A 17,679-nucleotide genomic window follows, 5' to 3' on the forward strand; every position below is an offset into this window, starting at 1 on the left:
TATTTCACAGGTGTGCACGTGTTAAAACATGTACAACTGTACACTTCTGCAGTTTATTGTGTATCAATTTCCCTCCATTAAGCTGTTTAAAAAAATTGTAACTGATTATATTGCAGATTCAAGGCAAACAAATTTAAAAATCTAGATGAAATGGAGAATTTTCTAAGCAAATAATATATTACTAAAATTGACCCTCATTATAAATAGAAAGCCTAAACAGACTGGTTTTGTAGAAGAAACAGAAAAAGTTACCAAGGAACTATCCTACAGGAAAGCACCCAGTCCAGATGGCTTTACGTCAGAATTCAACCTTCAAAGACCAGCTAATTTCAGTGCTCTATAAATTGTTCTACAGTATTAAAAATGAACAAAAATATAATTACTTTTATGATGCAATTAAAATGTTGAAACCTAAACCTGGAAAATATAGTACAAAAAAAAAAGTTACAGACCAATTTCATATAAACATTGAAGAAAAATGTACTAAATAAAATATGAACAAACTCATTAACACATTAAGAAAAGAATACACCATGACTAAGTAGGACTTACTGCAGGAATGCAAGGTTGGTTCAATATTAGAAAATCCTTTCACATAATACAAGACAATAATAAAATTAAGAAAAAAAAAACCCATGGTTTCTATAGATGCTATAAAGGCCTTTTACAGAATGCAGTCATTCTTCTTTTTTTTTAAGATTTTATTTGAGAGAGTGAGCAAGAGAGCACGAGTTGCGGGGGAGCAGAGGCAGAGGGAGAAGCAGACTCCCTGATGAGCAGGGAGCCCGATGTAGGGCTCGATCCCAGGACCCTGGGATCATGACCTGGGCAGAAGGCAGACACACTGAACTGATTGAGCTACCCAGGTACCCCAAATGCAGTCCGTCTTCTAAAATGACCTTTTTTTTTCCTTTGAGAGAGAAAGAGAGCACATATGGCGGGGAGGGGCAGAGGGAGAACAGAATCTTAAGCTGGCTCCATGTCTAGCACTGAGCTCGACATGGGACTCCATCTCAGCACCCTGAGACCATGATCTGAGCCGAAATCAAGAGTCGGAGGCTTAACTGGCTGAGCCACCCAGGCACCTCCTGTAATACCTATTCAAAAAAATTTAGGAATATACAACAAATACACTCAGAGTTCTGAAATAATCACTGTAGAGTTTTAAAATCTATGTTTCCTATATTTAGTGACCTACTATAAATTACATAAGCCTCATTATCTCTCATAGAGATTGGGCTATATTAACAACTTGCTGAAAAGCTTCTAAAGATTCTTTTCACCTGTTTTAGAACTAAAAAGGATAATAAGCAAGTTACTTAAAGTATTAGCCTTCACATTATATTATGTGTTATCTGTAAGGGAAAATATCTCCATCGTTATCTGTCAATAGGCTGTGTGTTAATTATCTTTCACTATCTTAAAAAAAACCAATCAAACCAAAGCTGGAAAATATATATTCTATGAAGGACACTTACACGACCTTATGCTGGAGAACACAGAAGCAGTCTCAAATTTAGGAAAGTGTCCAAAAATTAATGATGTGGTTACTTTCATTGCATGTACTGAAACTTTATAAATGTGATTTTTATGTCCTGGGGTAGAGACACAAACCTATTTAGCCCATAAAGAAAATAAAATGTAACAGTAGACAATAATCTACTCTTGATGAATGAATTAAAGCTATAAGATTAGAGCAGGCTGGGGAAAACATGTATGCACAGTCATCCAGGAGACAGTATCACAAGTCCTGGGATGCAAGGAAGCAACTTGTTTCAAAAGTCCTGGTTGCTTACATCTATAGACTCCCCTAGAAAGCAAAAAAGAACTGCTGGCCTTTCCTCTTCTTGACCTGAGACATTCACGGACTGTTTTTACTCGCTAAATTGGGCAATTAAGAATACCCATTCCCCATATAACTCGCCCATTTACATTAATTAAATTAATTTTCCAATACTGTGGAGATTCTGTTCTGGAGACTTGGTGTCTGTCCATTCAGCTTCCCACAATCCTCTCATTTATAAGAACTTTTCTGATATGGATTCACTGATGTCTACCAAGGTCCAACCACTGTCTGAAGACTTCCATACTCATCACAGTCTGGATTTCCCTGTAGCATGAATTCTTCAACGCTGAATAAAGCTGGTGATTCCATGCAAAGCATTTCCACATTCATCACATGTACAAGATTTCTCTCCTGTGTAGATTCTCTGGTGCACAGTCAGTCCTGACTTGTGGTGAAGGCATTCCTCTTTCCTGCACATGAGGTTCGGTAAGGCTTCTGCGCTGAATGAAATCCTCCCCCATAGTCATCACATCTCTGCAGTCTCTCGTTCATGTGACTCTCTGATGTAAAATGAGGCCACCATAATGAAAGCTTTTCCACATTCCTTGCACTGAGCATTTTTCCATGTGGCAGATCTCCTGGTGGGAAAGGAGGGACCCACTCTAAACAAAAGCCTTTCTAAACCTGTTCTCAAAGAGATTCTCTTCGGCATCTGGACTCCCTAATGCTGAGTAAGGACTCACCAGTGACTAAAAACTCCTACACTTACTGCATAGGTGTTGAAGTTCTACAGAGATCCCACCACATGATTTGTAATCTTCAGAATTTTTTTGTGTTGGAGACCAGTCCTTATTTTCATTCTCAGTAACACCACCTTAAAAAAAAAATGCACAGGCATTTCAAAAGTCAGTTGTCTCTTCTGCTGAGATGAGACTTAAGATGAAGAACAGTGATAAAAATAAAACCCAGTTTTATCGAAAGTGCATGCCTGTTCTATGTATCTAAACTGTCGTCTCAATTTGGCGAAGTGCCCAAAAAGGCACGCGAGGTTCCAGTCTGAGTGAGGAGAAGAGACAGCTGGGCAGAAATTTTGGAAGAACATGGAGGATTTTCTCACAAAATGTGACAAAGAATCAGGAAGGTATAATCAAAAAAGTTAAGAGGAGATAAGTTTGAATCCAGAGATGAAAAATGGAGTATCATGAAATCAAGAGAAATTTTAATTTGTTAGTGCGAGTTAAAAGGACCATTTATGCCAACTGAAATGTACCCAGGCCACTACTATAGACAAGCAAAATGCTCCATAAATATTTATTGAGTCAATCAATGAACAGTGGTATATAATAAAAGTTAACTTGAAGCAACAGCTAGAACAGTTTCAAAATACATACTGTTTTGATGGGGAAAAACTAAAGTGGGGAAAATAACTTTTCCAGTAATGTTCAGGACTAAAACATAGGAAGAAAGCTGCACTTTGAAGTGAAAGGAGTTGAATAGGTCAAAACAATTCAAACAAAACCACTCACAAATATGCCTGAGAGTTTCTACCTCAAGAATGGGGCAGATAATGAAAAGGAGATGGATAGGGGCAAATTTTCAAGGGAAAGGACATTACTGAGAGTTCTAAAAAGCTTCCTTTCAAGGACCTCATCTTTCTCTGCAGACACCCTTTCTCATCTGCTTTCCATTTCAAAAGGCAATCATGCTCAAAGTCAAACTATGACCAGGGTCTTAACAGGCTGCACTTGAAACCTTGGATTCCAAAGTACTATCTCTGCCATAAGCATTTCTTGTTCTATTCTTTAGCCTGGACCGTAAAGGCAATGGGATGAAGCTGGTCTTGGAAAACTGAATTTGAAGTCGCCCAAACAACCACAACCACCCAAAATTGAAAAACTTTCCAGAGGTGCACACGAATACCAAGGGGAATTAAAGCCCATGAGGGAGGTGCTGGGTTTTGGCTGCAGAGACATGTAGTGGATCCTAAAGTCCAGTTTCACTGCTTTCTCTGCTATTCCAGAAGACTTTCACTACTCAAGCCATAACATATGTGATTATCCCAACCCTTCCCACCTGATGGCTTTTCCTCCAAAAAGCTGTCTCCAACTTCTCTAGCACAAGTGATGCCTCTTCTCCACATCCTGGATATCATCCCTGCCTGGGTCCGCAGCTTCCCAGCGAGGGGTCAGGACCTGCTTCAGCACCTGCTCCTTGGTCTGTTTCTGGTCTCAGCAACTGTGGGCAAAGCTCTGAGAGTCTTCTGACAGCCCTGGGAGGCCCAGGTAGCTATCTCCTGGTAGTAGCAACTTAAAGTCTGAAGGACTATCCATGACTTCTTTGCCAGCGTGGTCCCAGGCACGGCCCTCTCCCTCTGCCATCAGTCACTATTAGGGACCTTTCCGCAGGAGGACCGCCATTCTGGAATGAGAGCACTCAGGAGAAGATTCACGCCAGCCTGGGGTTCACAACGGTTTTTCAGAAGTATTTCCTTGTGGCTAGTCTTCTTCCTGGGGCACAAAATAACACTGTTAACAGAAACTCTAATTTTTGTTCAGCTCTTTTACTCAAGAATTCACTACCCGGACAAGGCACTGAAAGAAAAAGGAACTGTCAGGAAGCTAAATAAATTGAGTGGGAGGGACTTTGCAAATTATTAGCTATAGCACCATGTGCTGAATCTTTTACTTCCTAAATGTTTGTTAATAAAACTTGAAAGACCATGACCCTCTTCCCTTGGGTTCTCCCCTTCAAAGAATCCCGAAGAAATAGTAGAGAAAATAACATCAGAAATGAGAAAATAGTATCAGCTAATATTTCTTTAAAAGTAACTGCAAACTTAGTTAAGTAGGTACTATTATAATCCCACTGACACCTGAATGACACTGTGGTACAGAGCGATCAAGCCATTTGCTAAGTCACACAACCAGTACGTGGCCTCCAGCCTCTTCCAGCGTCGCCGCAGCCACCGCACGGGGTCAGGCGTCAGATCATCTCCCCGACCAACCGCACTTTCCTTTTACAAACCCGGGACCCCAGACTTTCTTTTTCTCAACAGTCCAGGTGCCCTGATACAGCTCAAACCCTCGAGGCCATCCTTGACTCCCCCGGCAACTCTCCATCGCCGGACCCTACCCCACCCCCGGCCCAGCCCGGAGCCTCGGGGCGCGCGCGGAGAGGCCGCGCGGAGCCCGCGGTGCGCAAGGCTGCGCTCCGCCCCCGCACCGGTGCGCGCCGAGTCTCGCGGCGCCCGCGCTTCCCGGCCGGCTGCAGCCCCCACCCCTGCGGCGCCGTTCGGTCTCCTCTCGGGGCCTGGAGGCTTTCTCCTCTCAGCGGTTGCCTAGCGGCGTCCCCGCCCCGCAAAGCCTCCGGGCGGCGCCCGCGGGGGAAGGGGGGCCCCGGCTCGCACGACGCTGAGCAAAGGCTGGGGGGCTGTCCCCGAGGCAGGCGAGTGCCCGCGGCCGTCCCGGGAACACGGCTCGCGCGCACGGGGGCGAAGCACGGGGCGGAGAAGCCACCTAGCCCACGTCACGCCCGGTCGGCGGCTACTCGTCTCCACGTTCCCTACGGGGAAGTGAGACACAACCGTAGTAAATCACCTGCCTGAATTCAGTTTGACTACAGAAAACGCACGTTTTTTAGCGGGTATGAAATGAGATCATCACTTAGGTAGGCACAACTAGATCAAAAAGTAAAATATGCCTATCAAGCCTGAAGAGGAGTTAGTAAAGAGCTCACCATAAATCACAGGTGACAAATAACGTCCACTTAGAGGTCCTTCTGGGTACCCAGAAGGACCTTTTGGGCTATATATATATATATATATATATTTGGATATATATATACACCATATATGTATATATATACACATTTGGGCTTATAAGATGGTCCGTGGAACAAACATGGACCCCTTCAGCTGTGCCGGCTGAAAGCTCCGGGAGCCTTGACCGATGGGCTTTCAGACCTGGAAGTGTGGGTGAACGGTCCGTGGTTTCCATGAAATCAAGGGAAAACCGCTGGCTCTCAATGATGGTCTAAATGAACTGCTAGAGGGACTGTGATATGAGAACTTTTCGGGGTGAAAGGATGAAAGTTGAGAATATTTAATTAAAGGTTGTCAAATGATTATCCCTAAACTGAATAGGGCAACTTGTTGCTCAAATAAATTGTGGGCTTGTGGAGTCAGGAGAGGCACCTGAAAGAACTATTTTATATAATTCTGTTTCCTTTAATCCTAGAAGTGGTGTTAGATACAAATATAAAACCCTTATCAAGAATAGATCCATATGGGTTATTGGATAGATCCATACCCGGACATCATCTTTACGATGTGTATTAATGAAGACTGCCAAAAATCCCGTATTCTGTCACAATAGAAGGTGATCCTTTCCTATAAAGAGTCCATTTTTAGTGGAATGTCTCCTGTGGACACCCTCCTTGTGTAGGCAGCAAGCATTAGGGTTCACATTACATTGACCAAACCTCATCCAAGATTTGGTGTGCAGAGAGGGTGGTAATACTACCTTGGATACTACCTAGGACTCTGGGGTTTCTGAAGTATCTTTTAGAAATGACAGTAGTGGGCGCCTGGGTGGCTCAGTTGGTTAAGAGACTGCCTTCGGCTCAGGTCATGATCCTGGAGTCCTGGGATCGAGTCCCACGCCCGCTTCTCCCTCTGACCCTCTTCCCTCTCGTGCTCTGTATCTCTCATTCTCTCTCAAATAAATAAAATCTTTAAAAAAAAAAAAAAAGAAAAAGAAATGACAGTAGAAAAGCTTGCACAGATCATTACTCAGGACATTGATTACCACTGTAACACAGGGTTCCTTCAACTGAAATGGGAAGTGTGGGCTCTAGAATTGGGCTGCTTGGGTTCAAAGCCTGGCTCCACTATATTATAACTTTGTGACCTCAGGCAGCTTCAATTCCCTGATTTCAGTTTCCCCAGCTAAAAAGAAAATAAAGCACTTGGTAATGCCCGGCCCTTAGTAAGCCGTATATGTTACATATTATTAACAAATCCTATTCTCGACTCCCAAAGACGCCAATAAGGGCTTTGTTTTGACTGTAAGAACTCTATAATGAATAATCTATGGCAAATAACAAGAGGCTATTTCTGTTCAGAGCACAGGGGTGCAGACCTGCTCTCCACTGCTAGCCTCACCCCACAACTGACATTTCTCAATTCAGAGCCCTGCTCAATCCCATTGTTTCCTCAGTAGCTTTATCTCACACCTAAAATTCCAGCAACCTCTTCTTACAACTGAGTCCCTTTCTATGACACCCACTAAACCCGTTTGTCAGGTTACTCTTCAAAGCCCCGTTCACTTTTTTTGTCTTAAACACTCAGTATCTTGTTTACCTTGAATCAATTAGAAAAGAGAAGCCAGTCAATCTCACTCTTATCCTTATTGTTATTTCTAAGCCACTGCTTTGTGATTCCAGTGTTACACCAGTTCCTCAACCTGGCTGTTACTACTCTTGACTGACATTATTTCTACCTTGGACTTGCTTTAATTTCACATTTTTCCTTTCCATCCTACTGCCTGTTATTGCTAATGGTTTCAAAATCCACAAAGGTAAGCTGCTTCAAAGGACCCTGATTTCCTAGTTCCTGTCCCTGTTAGACCACATCCAGCTTTTATCCATAAAGATGCACTCTGGACTTTCATCATTCTCTGTTCGCCACACTCCCCAATTTCATCTCTAACCTGTCATGTCCTCCATTTGCCCCTCAGGGCCTTCTACTTCTGTGTTGCCAATTTAGCTCCAGTTATACTCTCTTTTCTCCTTATCCTGGATAGTTTGACCCCTTTGATGCCTACCTGGAAATTCCACGCCACCCCACCCTTTCTTGGTACTGCAACTATATTTAAGTACAAGAAACAACCAGAACAAAACTCCCACCTTTATTTTTAAACAAGTTATGAACTGTATGCTACATCACAGGCACATCCCGATGTTCTGGGTCTCTTATCTATGGGTCCTTTATATTAGGCAATTAAAGGCGTTAGAGGTAAATGGAGGCACGCATCTGCGTTGAGAACGTGTTAAGCAGAAGATGAACTACATAACCTGTAAGTAAAGGCACTGTGAAGAGAAAGCAAGTTTAAAATAAGAAATTGCGTTCCAGTGAGCAGTAGGATTCGAGAGAGGTCAGAGTAACTTCAGTTTGGATACCGCGTCTGACATGTGAGCAGGTGACGAGCACGAATATCATCAGCTGGTGAAGAGGACGTGCTCATCCGGGTTCTCATCACTAAGCAGCAAGGAGCTTGCCAGAGTGAGAAATGCAAGGCAGGGTGAGCTGGGGAAGGGGGCAGGAACACACACAGCTCAAAGCTCTCAGGCTCACTCAGGGCAACAAACTGTTTTCTGGATGTAAAAAATTAGTTCCCCAACCCTGGCTGCCTCAGTGTCTCATGTGTGCAGCTCCCATGTTGGTATTAGGATAAACACCTAAATAAAGAGTCTTCAACTCGTGATTGAGTTGTTTTTTCAAATGTTCATTTGCTTTCTTCTATTGTGAACTCAGGATGTTTTCCCATGGTCATGTAAATTCCAATCCCAAAAGCAAATGACACATGTGTCATAATATGCCTAAATTATAGTACTAATACCATTATTATTCTTATGGGAAAATGTGCTCACATTTAAGAGCTTAAAAGCTACAGAGCTATTTCTCCAGGGACCCTTCTGGTTCCAAGCCAGTGATGACACTCCCATGTTCTGGATCAGGCTACAGATAGAGCGGGCAGGAGACAAGGGCCGAAGGGAAAGGGGGCAGAGCACACTATAGGAGCAGGGAGGAGATGGGATAGAGACACAGGGCTAGATACAATGGCAGTTAAGAGTAGTTAAAGGAAGGCAATTACCCATTTCTCCCCTCCCCCTTTTGTCTCACCACTTCAAACCCACTAACCAGCTAGAGGTGAGGGGTGGAGAGGATCCTGGAGTCCTGTGGGATGAGGTAGGGTGGGGAGGTAGTCCCAGAAATTGCAGAGTCTGCCGTGGCAAGGTAGCAAGGGAGGGAAATCAGAGGACAGCTGAGTGAAAATTAAAAACAGTCTCTGTAAATAAAAAGATCAACAGACCAGGAGCCATGTGTGCCTCTCTGTAGCTGCTGACTACCCGAAATAATCATCACAGGCCCTCATCTAGGACCGAACTGTTTACTCAGTAAAACAGGAGTAAAGTCAACCAGTTATCGGTTCATGTTTTCACAAGTCCCAAAGGACAGAGTCACTAATCTTTGGCTCTTTTATGTGCTCAAGAAGGTTTACAAACCAAAAAAATTGTAAACCAGTTCTGAAGAACAGTTATTAGGGAATTCAGAACACGAGAACTATGTAATTGGGGGAAAAGAGAGGTCAGAAGCCAAAGAGAGAACACTAGCGCCCTCCCCTAACTAAACACACACAGCCTTGTGCTCAGATGACTCCCGGAGCCTTTGAATGTAGGTCAGGAGACTATTTTGACACCTTTAAATGTGAAGAGGTGGGAAGGCCAGCCTGAAGCCCTTGTGGCTGGCCGGTGGTCAGGTTCTCTCTAAAGTACCGGTGGCACCTGTCCTCCGTCGGGCTTCCCTTACGCTCTAATCCAGCAGCGGTTCACGTGTCCGCATGCCACAGGCAACCATGAAGGCAGCTGGGATTCAATGCGGTGTTTCTCGAATTGCAGAATCAGGTGACCGGCTATAAACATGAAGATTCTCGGCCCCCATCCCAGACTTAATGAGGCGGAATGTCTGTGAGTGGGACGTGGGCATTTTAAACGAGCTCCACACGCGATTCTGATGCCCAGTGAAGTGGAAGCATCCCTAGAGCCACGGACAGGACTCGGAGCCGGAGACCTACCCTTCAGTGGCTGGTCTTCCCTCTGTGCCATGGCAGTTATGTCCCCATCTCCACACGCAAGAGTCCTCACCTTTCCAATGGCCAGTGATTTTAATTTACAGAGATATTTTAGGAATGAAGTCAGAAAAGTGCTAAGACGCACGCTCACCCTCCCGCAGTCTGTCCCCAAGCTCTGCAGCCAGCGTACTGCCATCAACTGCCCAACTGGACGGACTCTCGACCTCAGGTCGGCTCGGACGCCTCCAAACCACAAGCACTCTGCCTGCATTTCCTTTACCCTAAATGCTTTCCATTTTGCCTTCCAATTCGGCCCATCCAACCCTTTTTGTAAGATCTTTCCTGACCCCGAGGCGTCGGGAGTCCGTCCTCCCGGACGGACGGCACTTACTGTGCGCCACAAGCCACTTCCAAGACACGGCACTCGCACCATCAATTCTCCTGCCCTACTGCAGAGTCTTACCTAACCTCACACGTGGTATTTAGCTATCCCCAGCTAAACCGTAAACTTTGGAGAAGAGGAATTTGGTGTTATGCTTCTCGATCTCCACAGCACCTGACAGAACAGGCAGCACACAGGGAATTCTTTATATAACAGCTGAGGTTTCCTTATAGCAACAGTGACTGGCATTTTCCCAAATGATTTCAAAGCTAGGATTTCTCTCCAGCCTGCACTCCGTCACACAGCTTCCCTGTAGCCATCAGAGAGAAACAGGCTTTTCTCCTCTGTGGACAGTCTGATGTTGAATGAGAGCTGAGGTCTGCCTGAACGATTCCCCACACTCTTTACGTTTACAGGGACCACCTCTACTATGGATTCTCTGGTGTTTACTAAGATCTGACCTCTGTCTGAAGGCTTTACCACATTGATCACATTGGTAGGGTTTCTCCCCAGTGTGGATTCTCTGATGCTGAATGAGGCTGGTGATTCCACGGAAGGCATTCCCACACTCATCACACTTGTAGGGCCTCTCTCCAGTGTGGATTCTCTGATGTTCCGTGAGGACGGATCTTTGAGTGAAAGCCTTCCCGCACTTATCACATTTATAGGGTCTCTCCCCAGTGTGAATTCGCTGATGTTCTATAAGACTCGTCCTCTGAATAAAGGCTTTTCCACATATGTCACACTTGTAAGGCTTCTCCCCAGTGTGGATCCTCTGATGCTGAACAAGGCCACTCTGACTGAAGGATTTCCCACATTCCTTACACTGATGGCACTTTTCTTTGTGGTGGATCTCCTGGTGGGAAACAAGGGATGAGTTATAAACAAAGGCTTTTCCACACTCGCTGCACTCATAGGGCTTCGCCCCAGTGTGAACCCCTTGATGTTGAGTAAGTATTGAGCGCCGACTGAAACTTTTATTACACTGAGTACAATGGTATGGTTTGTCTCTTGTGTGGATCTTGAGATGGTGAAAGAGGCCTGCTTTCTGGCTAAAGGCTTTGCCGCACTCATTACAGTGGTAGTGCTTCTCTCCTGTGTGAAGTCTCTGATGTTGGTTAAGAGCTGACCACCGGCCAAAGGCTTTGCCACACTCATTACATTTATACGGTTTCTCTCCGGTGTGTATTATTTTGTGCCGAATAAGCACAGTTCTCCCACGGAAAGTTTTTCCACATTCCTCGCATCTGTAGGGCCTGTCTCCAGTATGGACCCTCTGATGTTCTATAAGGCGCGAGTGCTGACTAAAGGCTTTCCCACACTCCTTGCATTCGTGAGGTTTTTCTCCCAGACAGACCCTCTGCTGTTCAGTCAGACTGACTCTGTTTTCATCACCTGTAGATTGTTCACCTTCTCTGGAGGGTCCAGAAGATTCTTCTGTTTTTGCTTCGGATTCATCAGCTTTTCTGCACCAAGTGGGCTGGGACACTTCACTTTCAAATCTAGACATATTCTCATATGGTTCCATTTCTTCAGAAACTTCTTGCTTTAAATTCCTGTACTCGTTTCCAGTCTCAACACCTGAAACTACAACGGATTGCCAAGTCAACTAGTTTCCAACGTAAGATTCGTCAGTGAAAAGTACATAAGAACCTAGAGTTTCTGCAGGACTATGAAATGGCATTAGAACACAGGACAGACACAATATGGAAAGCACTCCAAAAATTGTTATGGAAAAGACCAATAACCCAATAGAAACTGGACAAAGGAAAAACTGACTGTAATAAAGAGAAAAGCAAATTTAAACAATATTGAGACACAATATTCACCCGTCATCCTGCCCAGTAGGATGTAGTTACGATGTAACACTGTGTTCATGAAATGGGTGTCACATGTTGCCAGTGGGAGTGTAAACTGACCCAGGCTTTATAGAAGGCAATTTGACAACATCTGTCAAAATTACGAATGTATTTAACCTTTGACCTAGTAATTTCACATACAGGAATTTATACTGCAGAATTACACACATTCACCACAGCACCACCTGTTACAATACAACACTGGAGACAACCTGGGGGATGGACAAGTTTACTGTGTGGTTCACCCATACATTTTACTATTAAGCTGCTAAGAAATAAAAAATGCAAGCTTTTGGGCGCCTGGGTGGCTCAGTCGTTAAGCGGCTGCCTTCAGCTCAGGTCATGATCTCAGGGTCCTGGGACCGAGCCCCGCATCGGGCTCCCTGCTCGGCTTCCCACCTGTTTCTCCCTCTCCCGCTACCCCTGCTTGTGTTCCCTATCTCGCTGTGTCTCTGTCAAATAAATAAATAAAATCCTTAAAAAAAAATGTAAGCTTTTATCATCTTTATGATAAAGACAAGAAAAGGTATTTACTGGAATATGAAAAACTATATATCTTGAGAAGGACACACAAGAACTTAGAACAGTGACAACCTATTTCAGAGCCAGGAGGCCAGATGGCCGAGGGAACAAGGTGAAATGAAAACTTTTCACTGGATAATTTTAAGTTTTTGTTTTTGAACTGCATGAATTTTTACCTATTTTAAAAAATTAAATGGGAAAGAATAAATATAGACAAAATAGAGACAAGGAAGATAAGGGGTCTTTCATCCATTCACCAACTTTTAACATTCTGCCACATTTGCTTTGTTTCTTCTCTTTGTAAGCGTACACATATATACATTTTCTCCTGAACCATCTGAAAACTGCAGACATCGTGGAGCAGAGGCTTGTTTACTGAAGGAGGAAGGATACAGCCAAAGTGAAGACCGTAGTACCGTCTGACAGGATAAAGGCTGGAAAGCAGAGTAGCAGGACAATAGGAAATAACTATCAGAATCACGCAGTTAAGTGATCTCAAGTAAAATATTTTTTTTTGAATTCTTGCACTGTTTTACTTGAGATCACTTAACTGCGTGATTCTGATAGTTATTTCCATTGTCCTGATAACCCGAAGAGTGACAAACCAAAGTGGCTGTGCACGAGAGACGTCCTGACTCTGATGATCAGAAACAGTACAGAGTACTACAGAGGCCTGTGCTAGCCCCAACCTCGACTTCCTCCCAAGACGGGTCTGTCTTCTTTACCTTGCTCCTCCAGTTGGGCTTCAGGTTCTGGAGACTCACACTTGAGCTGTGCCATCAGGGGTGGGAAGGACATGCTGGGCTCCTGTTCTGTTCCCAGAGGGGCCATCTCCGGCAAGCGCTGGTCCCGTTCCTCAGTGTGGACTGAGACCTGTGGCAAACGAGACACAGCTCACACACTCAGTCTGTGAACAGAAAATAAGAGTATACGAATCATGGCAGTGACACCCAGCTCTCTGACACCTCAACTTCCTTCCAGACACCAGCCTGCCATGACCCTCCTCATGGCACCTCCTCTAAGAAACCTTCCTTTCTCCTGTTCTTCACAGCTAAACAATGCTGGTTGTACCACCTTCACTTCATTTATGCTTTGGAGAAAGGCAGAAGGAAACAAAGGAGCGACGGGGGAGGAGGAGGGAGGGGAAATCTTCCATGTAGGCTCCAGAAGCTGTTCCCTACAGACTGCCCTTCCCAGGCCCCCACCCCACTTCCTTCCAGGAGATGACCTTATTTTCTCCTTGTCCAAGGTCATGGTCACATGAGAGACCACCCACCCTTCATTTCATCATCCCCCCCCGCCCCCGCATACACCCTTTTCCCCTTCCACTTAGAGGAAGAGGCCTTTTCTCATTCAAGGTGCATATCTCTACTCTCGCTTTCAACCCCATCCCTTCCTGCACTGCACCCCTGACCCCTGCTCCTGCAACAAACTCATTTATTTAGCAGTTTAAGCCACTCTGTAGCTTCCATGCTTGCATGGAAACATTCCCCTTGTATTTAAAAATAACAGGTTTCCCCAGCAGGGTATGAAACGCAGGGATCTGGGAGCACTCTCATTCCTTAGTCTGTGTCTTAGTTCAGGAGCTCCGTGAGCAGGGACTGGTTACTTGGACTACATGGCACAATGCACACAAAGCACCTCACAGAGGGCACGGCTACACCAGGCCCTCAAACTGCTCCCCAATCCCCTTCAGTGGCTACATTCTGTAAGTAAGAAATCACCGCACACTGCCTCTATTCTGACAGTATCATTGTGCAACCTCTGCCCCCAGAATAAGAGCCAAAATCAGCAGGATGCTGAGATGCCCAGAAAAAGATGTTTCAACTTCAAATGTGGAGGGAGAAAAAGGCCAGTACAGTGGGTTGTGTCTTCTATCCACAGATCTCTGGCAAGGCCTCAGAAATCAAGTTTAAATTCCGTTAGCTGCCCCCAGCATGCTTCGAGGGAAGGGGCTGGTTGGCAAAACAAACTCAACATGTTTAAAACCACATTACGTCTGCCTGCACTTGAGAATCCCCTTCTTTCTTCTGGTTCTCTTCCCGTCTCCCTGGCTGCTTCTCCGTTTCCACTGCCCTGATGACCTCTCTTCATTTCATAACCTCAAATGTCATCCATATTCTGACAAGTTCCAATTTTGCATTTCTAGCACAGATCCCTCCACCGAATCCCAGCTTGTTATACCCAGTTGCCTGCTCAACTTTTCCAGGTGGATTCTAATAGGAATCTCAAAATCAACACATCCAAATACCTAGTAACCCTCGATCCCTGTCCTGACTCCAAACCTTCCTCTCTCCCAGACTTTACCATCTCCATGAATGACGAATCCACAAATCATGACGTTCAGAACAAGAACCTTAGTTGAATCCTGAGCTCACTTTCTCTCCTATCCCACATCCTACAGAAAAACATAATCCCTTCAAGTGCTACCTCCAAAATAGCCAGGATCCAATGGCATCTCACCACTTCCACGGCTACTGCCCTAGTCCAAGCCGCCAGCACCTGTTGCCTGGATTGGTGCTGAACCTGTCTCCCTGCTTCCATCTTTGACCCCCCGGCCTCCCGCACCCCCACCACCAGCCCCCGTGCACAACTCTTCCAACAGAGCAGCTGATTATTTTTAAAATTTAGGTCAGGTCAAACCTCTTCTCTGTTCAAAACTCTCCAGTGACTCAGCACCCCCTGTTTACTGTCTGCCTCCTCTCATTAGACTAGAATCTATGAGACAGCAGCAACTTCTGCACTTTGTTCACGGTTCCGTTTCCAGTGCCTAGAATGGTGCCTGGTACAAAACTCCATTCAGTAAATGTCTCCCGAACAAATGAACTTTTCCCCAATCCACTTTCCCCTAAACCCTTGAACTCTGTTAGGAGCACCTGGATCACGCTAGTCTCTCAAGCTGGAAGTCCCCAGTGCTCAGCCTAGAAGTGACTGCTCCGTAGAGACATTTCCCTTCATCCTTCCTTTTTCATCCACTGATCTGTCATCGTTTCCAATTAGTACTTACCTATGACATGCTTCGTCCTCTGTAGTCTCACCGTCACAACTCTCTCAAACTCACATCTTCTGCCACAGGCTCCCCCGTTCCAGTGTTGGCGCCCCAGTGCTGGGCTGCACTTCTTGTTTTATTATTTCCCTGGTTTATATTCTTCCTAGCAAGACTTCCCAGCCTTGACTCTGACAAGTTGGGTCAGATAATCCTTTGTTGTATGCGGCTGCCTATACACTGTAGGATACCGGGTAATGTCTGCCCATTAGCCACTAGATGCCAGTAGCACCTCCCCAAATGGCAACCAAAAATGTCCCAAGACATTGCCAGATGCCTCTAGGGCACAAAATTGCCACTGGTTGAGAACCACTGTCTTTTATCAGTGCTGAAACAAAACAGAACAAGATCCTACACACTTTGGTTACATCCTGGGGTTAGAGAAGCTCATTTAGACTCAAAGAGAAAACCTTAGACGCCTGTGTCCTACAGAATAAAATCTAAATTCCAGAGATGATATTCAAGGTCCTGGACTCTGTTTTCAACCCCTCTACTCACACCTCACCTGTCCAACCTAGCTGGGCTTTCTACTACTCCCAGTAACTCCCATCCCTGCCCGGCCCCTCCCTCCTAACCTTCCACTCGGCTCCTACCTCCCACTCCTCCAAGGTGGTGACTTTGATTTCTCCTTCGTTTAATCCTTTAATGGAGGCAGGGCAGTGGATACACTGCTGTGCAACAGAAACAATGTCCCTTTCAAGAGACTGCTGAGCACCCCGTTACCATGACCTCTCAAACATTTGCTCTTAGAAATCTCTTTCTAATGTTTTTGAGCATTTCATCAAATAGAACTCTGTAGGCCTAGTACAGAAGTACATGATCCTTCCGCAGAGAAGCCAAAAATAAGTTAGGACTACATTAACCAACTTCCTAAGAGGCTCGGGCCTGATGCACCGAAGTGTCAACACACTTTGTAAAACAAAGTTGTACTTCACTCTGGCCTAGAAATCCATAATTCACCTTTTATCATTAAGCAGATCTCTTTTTCGCACCTGTTCTCCAGGCTCATCCAGCTCCCTCTCCAGATCCTCCAGCACAGTCACCGCCTCCTCCCCGCTCTCCGGGTGCTGCTCCCGCACCCAGGCCTGCAGCTCCTCGGGCAGGATGGTCAGGAACTGCTCCAGCACCAGCAGCTCCACGATCTGCTCCTTGCTGTGCGTCTCGGGCCGCAGCCACTGACGGCACAGCTCCCGGAGCCGGCTCAGCGCCTCGCGGGGCCCAGATGTCTCCTGGTAGCAGAACTGCCGGAAGTACTGCCGGAAGACCTCCCTGCTGTGGGTGCTGTTCTTTCGCAGGTTCTGATCCTGTCTGGTGGTGGTATACTCCTCCCTCTCCTCCTCCTCGATCTTCACTTCCAGAAGCTCATCCTGGTCCCCGCGGGCCGGGAGAGCCCAAGCAGATGCCATCAGAGCTGTGCAAAAGCTTTATCGGTGCCGCAAGCAAGATTCCCTGTTCAGTTCCCCCTGGGTGGACCTGAGGGAGAAGCCGTCACTCTTCACACAAGCTACACCATAGGCCAAAATTGCAAATTCTAAGAATTCACTTCTGTGCTTTGCAAGCCACCTCCAGGTTAATTTACGATACTCAGGGAAACGCTCCGATTACAAAAGACTTAGGAACAAACTAATCTAGAAAAAAATTAAGGAAAAGCTGCGAAGTGGTCTGAGGATTTTACAAACGAACAGTACGGGCCGGTAGGAAACACCTGCATTGAGTCCTAGAGTGAAGGGCAATCAAAGGGGATGCAACCAACATTTAGAGCAAATAAATAGTAATAAAACGTCGGGACACCCTCGCTCAGTCGCCTTTCTCCTGTAACAGCCGGGCGTCCGGCGGAAACCCTGCCGTCAGGAGCGCAGGGCTCCAGCCCCTCGGGCGCTGTCTCCGCTCCTTCCCCCCGCGCAGGCCACGCCGCGTTTCACGGCTCTCCGAGGGCGGGACAGGGCCGCACGCTCGCTCCCCCGCGGCCCGCGGCGCCCGGCACATGGGTCACCCCCGGGGTACGAAAGGCCGCGGCCTCCAGGCGGTCCGAACCCCAAACGGCCCACAGCGCCCCACAAAGGCCGGAAGCGAGCGGCGTGGGCGCTCCCGCACTTCCGCCGCAGCAGCAGCAGGGAGGGGGCGGGCACTCGCCGGGCAGTTCCCGCGCGGCCCCGCGAGCTCGCGAGAGTTAGACGGTGGGCGCGCGCGCACTTCCGCCGCAGCCGCAGGGAGGGGCGGGCGCGGCCCCGCGA

The 17,679-nt window shown here is 46.2% G+C and overlaps 1 protein-coding gene across 3 annotated transcripts; it reads right to left on the reverse strand.

The window, feature by feature from the left end:
- Positions 1-3,072: 3,072 nt before the first annotated feature.
- LOC141371856 (uncharacterized) lies at positions 3,073-17,505 on the reverse strand. 3 transcript variants are annotated; one of them, XM_073889565.1, is made up of 4 exons: positions 16,438-17,505; positions 13,125-13,272; positions 10,480-11,605; positions 3,073-4,293 (listed from the first exon to the last, which is right to left on the reverse strand). In XM_073889565.1, the coding sequence occupies exons 1-4, from the start codon at positions 16,849-16,851 to the stop codon at positions 4,164-4,166; spliced, it is 1,818 nt and encodes a 605-aa protein (XP_073745666.1). In that variant the 5' UTR covers positions 16,852-17,505; the 3' UTR covers positions 3,073-4,163. The 3 variants fall into 3 exon arrangements, 2 of the variants coding, with proteins under 2 accessions (XP_073745666.1, XP_073745665.1); XR_012377126.1 differs by having other exon boundaries at positions 4,172-4,293; positions 10,028-11,605; XM_073889564.1 differs by lacking the exon at positions 3,073-4,293 and having other exon boundaries at positions 7,672-11,605.
- Positions 17,506-17,679: the final 174 nt, after the last annotated feature.

Source organism: Callorhinus ursinus, unplaced genomic scaffold, assembly GCF_003265705.2.
Source record: "Callorhinus ursinus isolate GAN/ISIS: 27379988/994484 unplaced genomic scaffold, GSC_fseal_2.0 scaffold109, whole genome shotgun sequence".
Classification (NCBI taxonomy): Eukaryota; Metazoa; Chordata; class Mammalia; order Carnivora; family Otariidae; genus Callorhinus; species Callorhinus ursinus.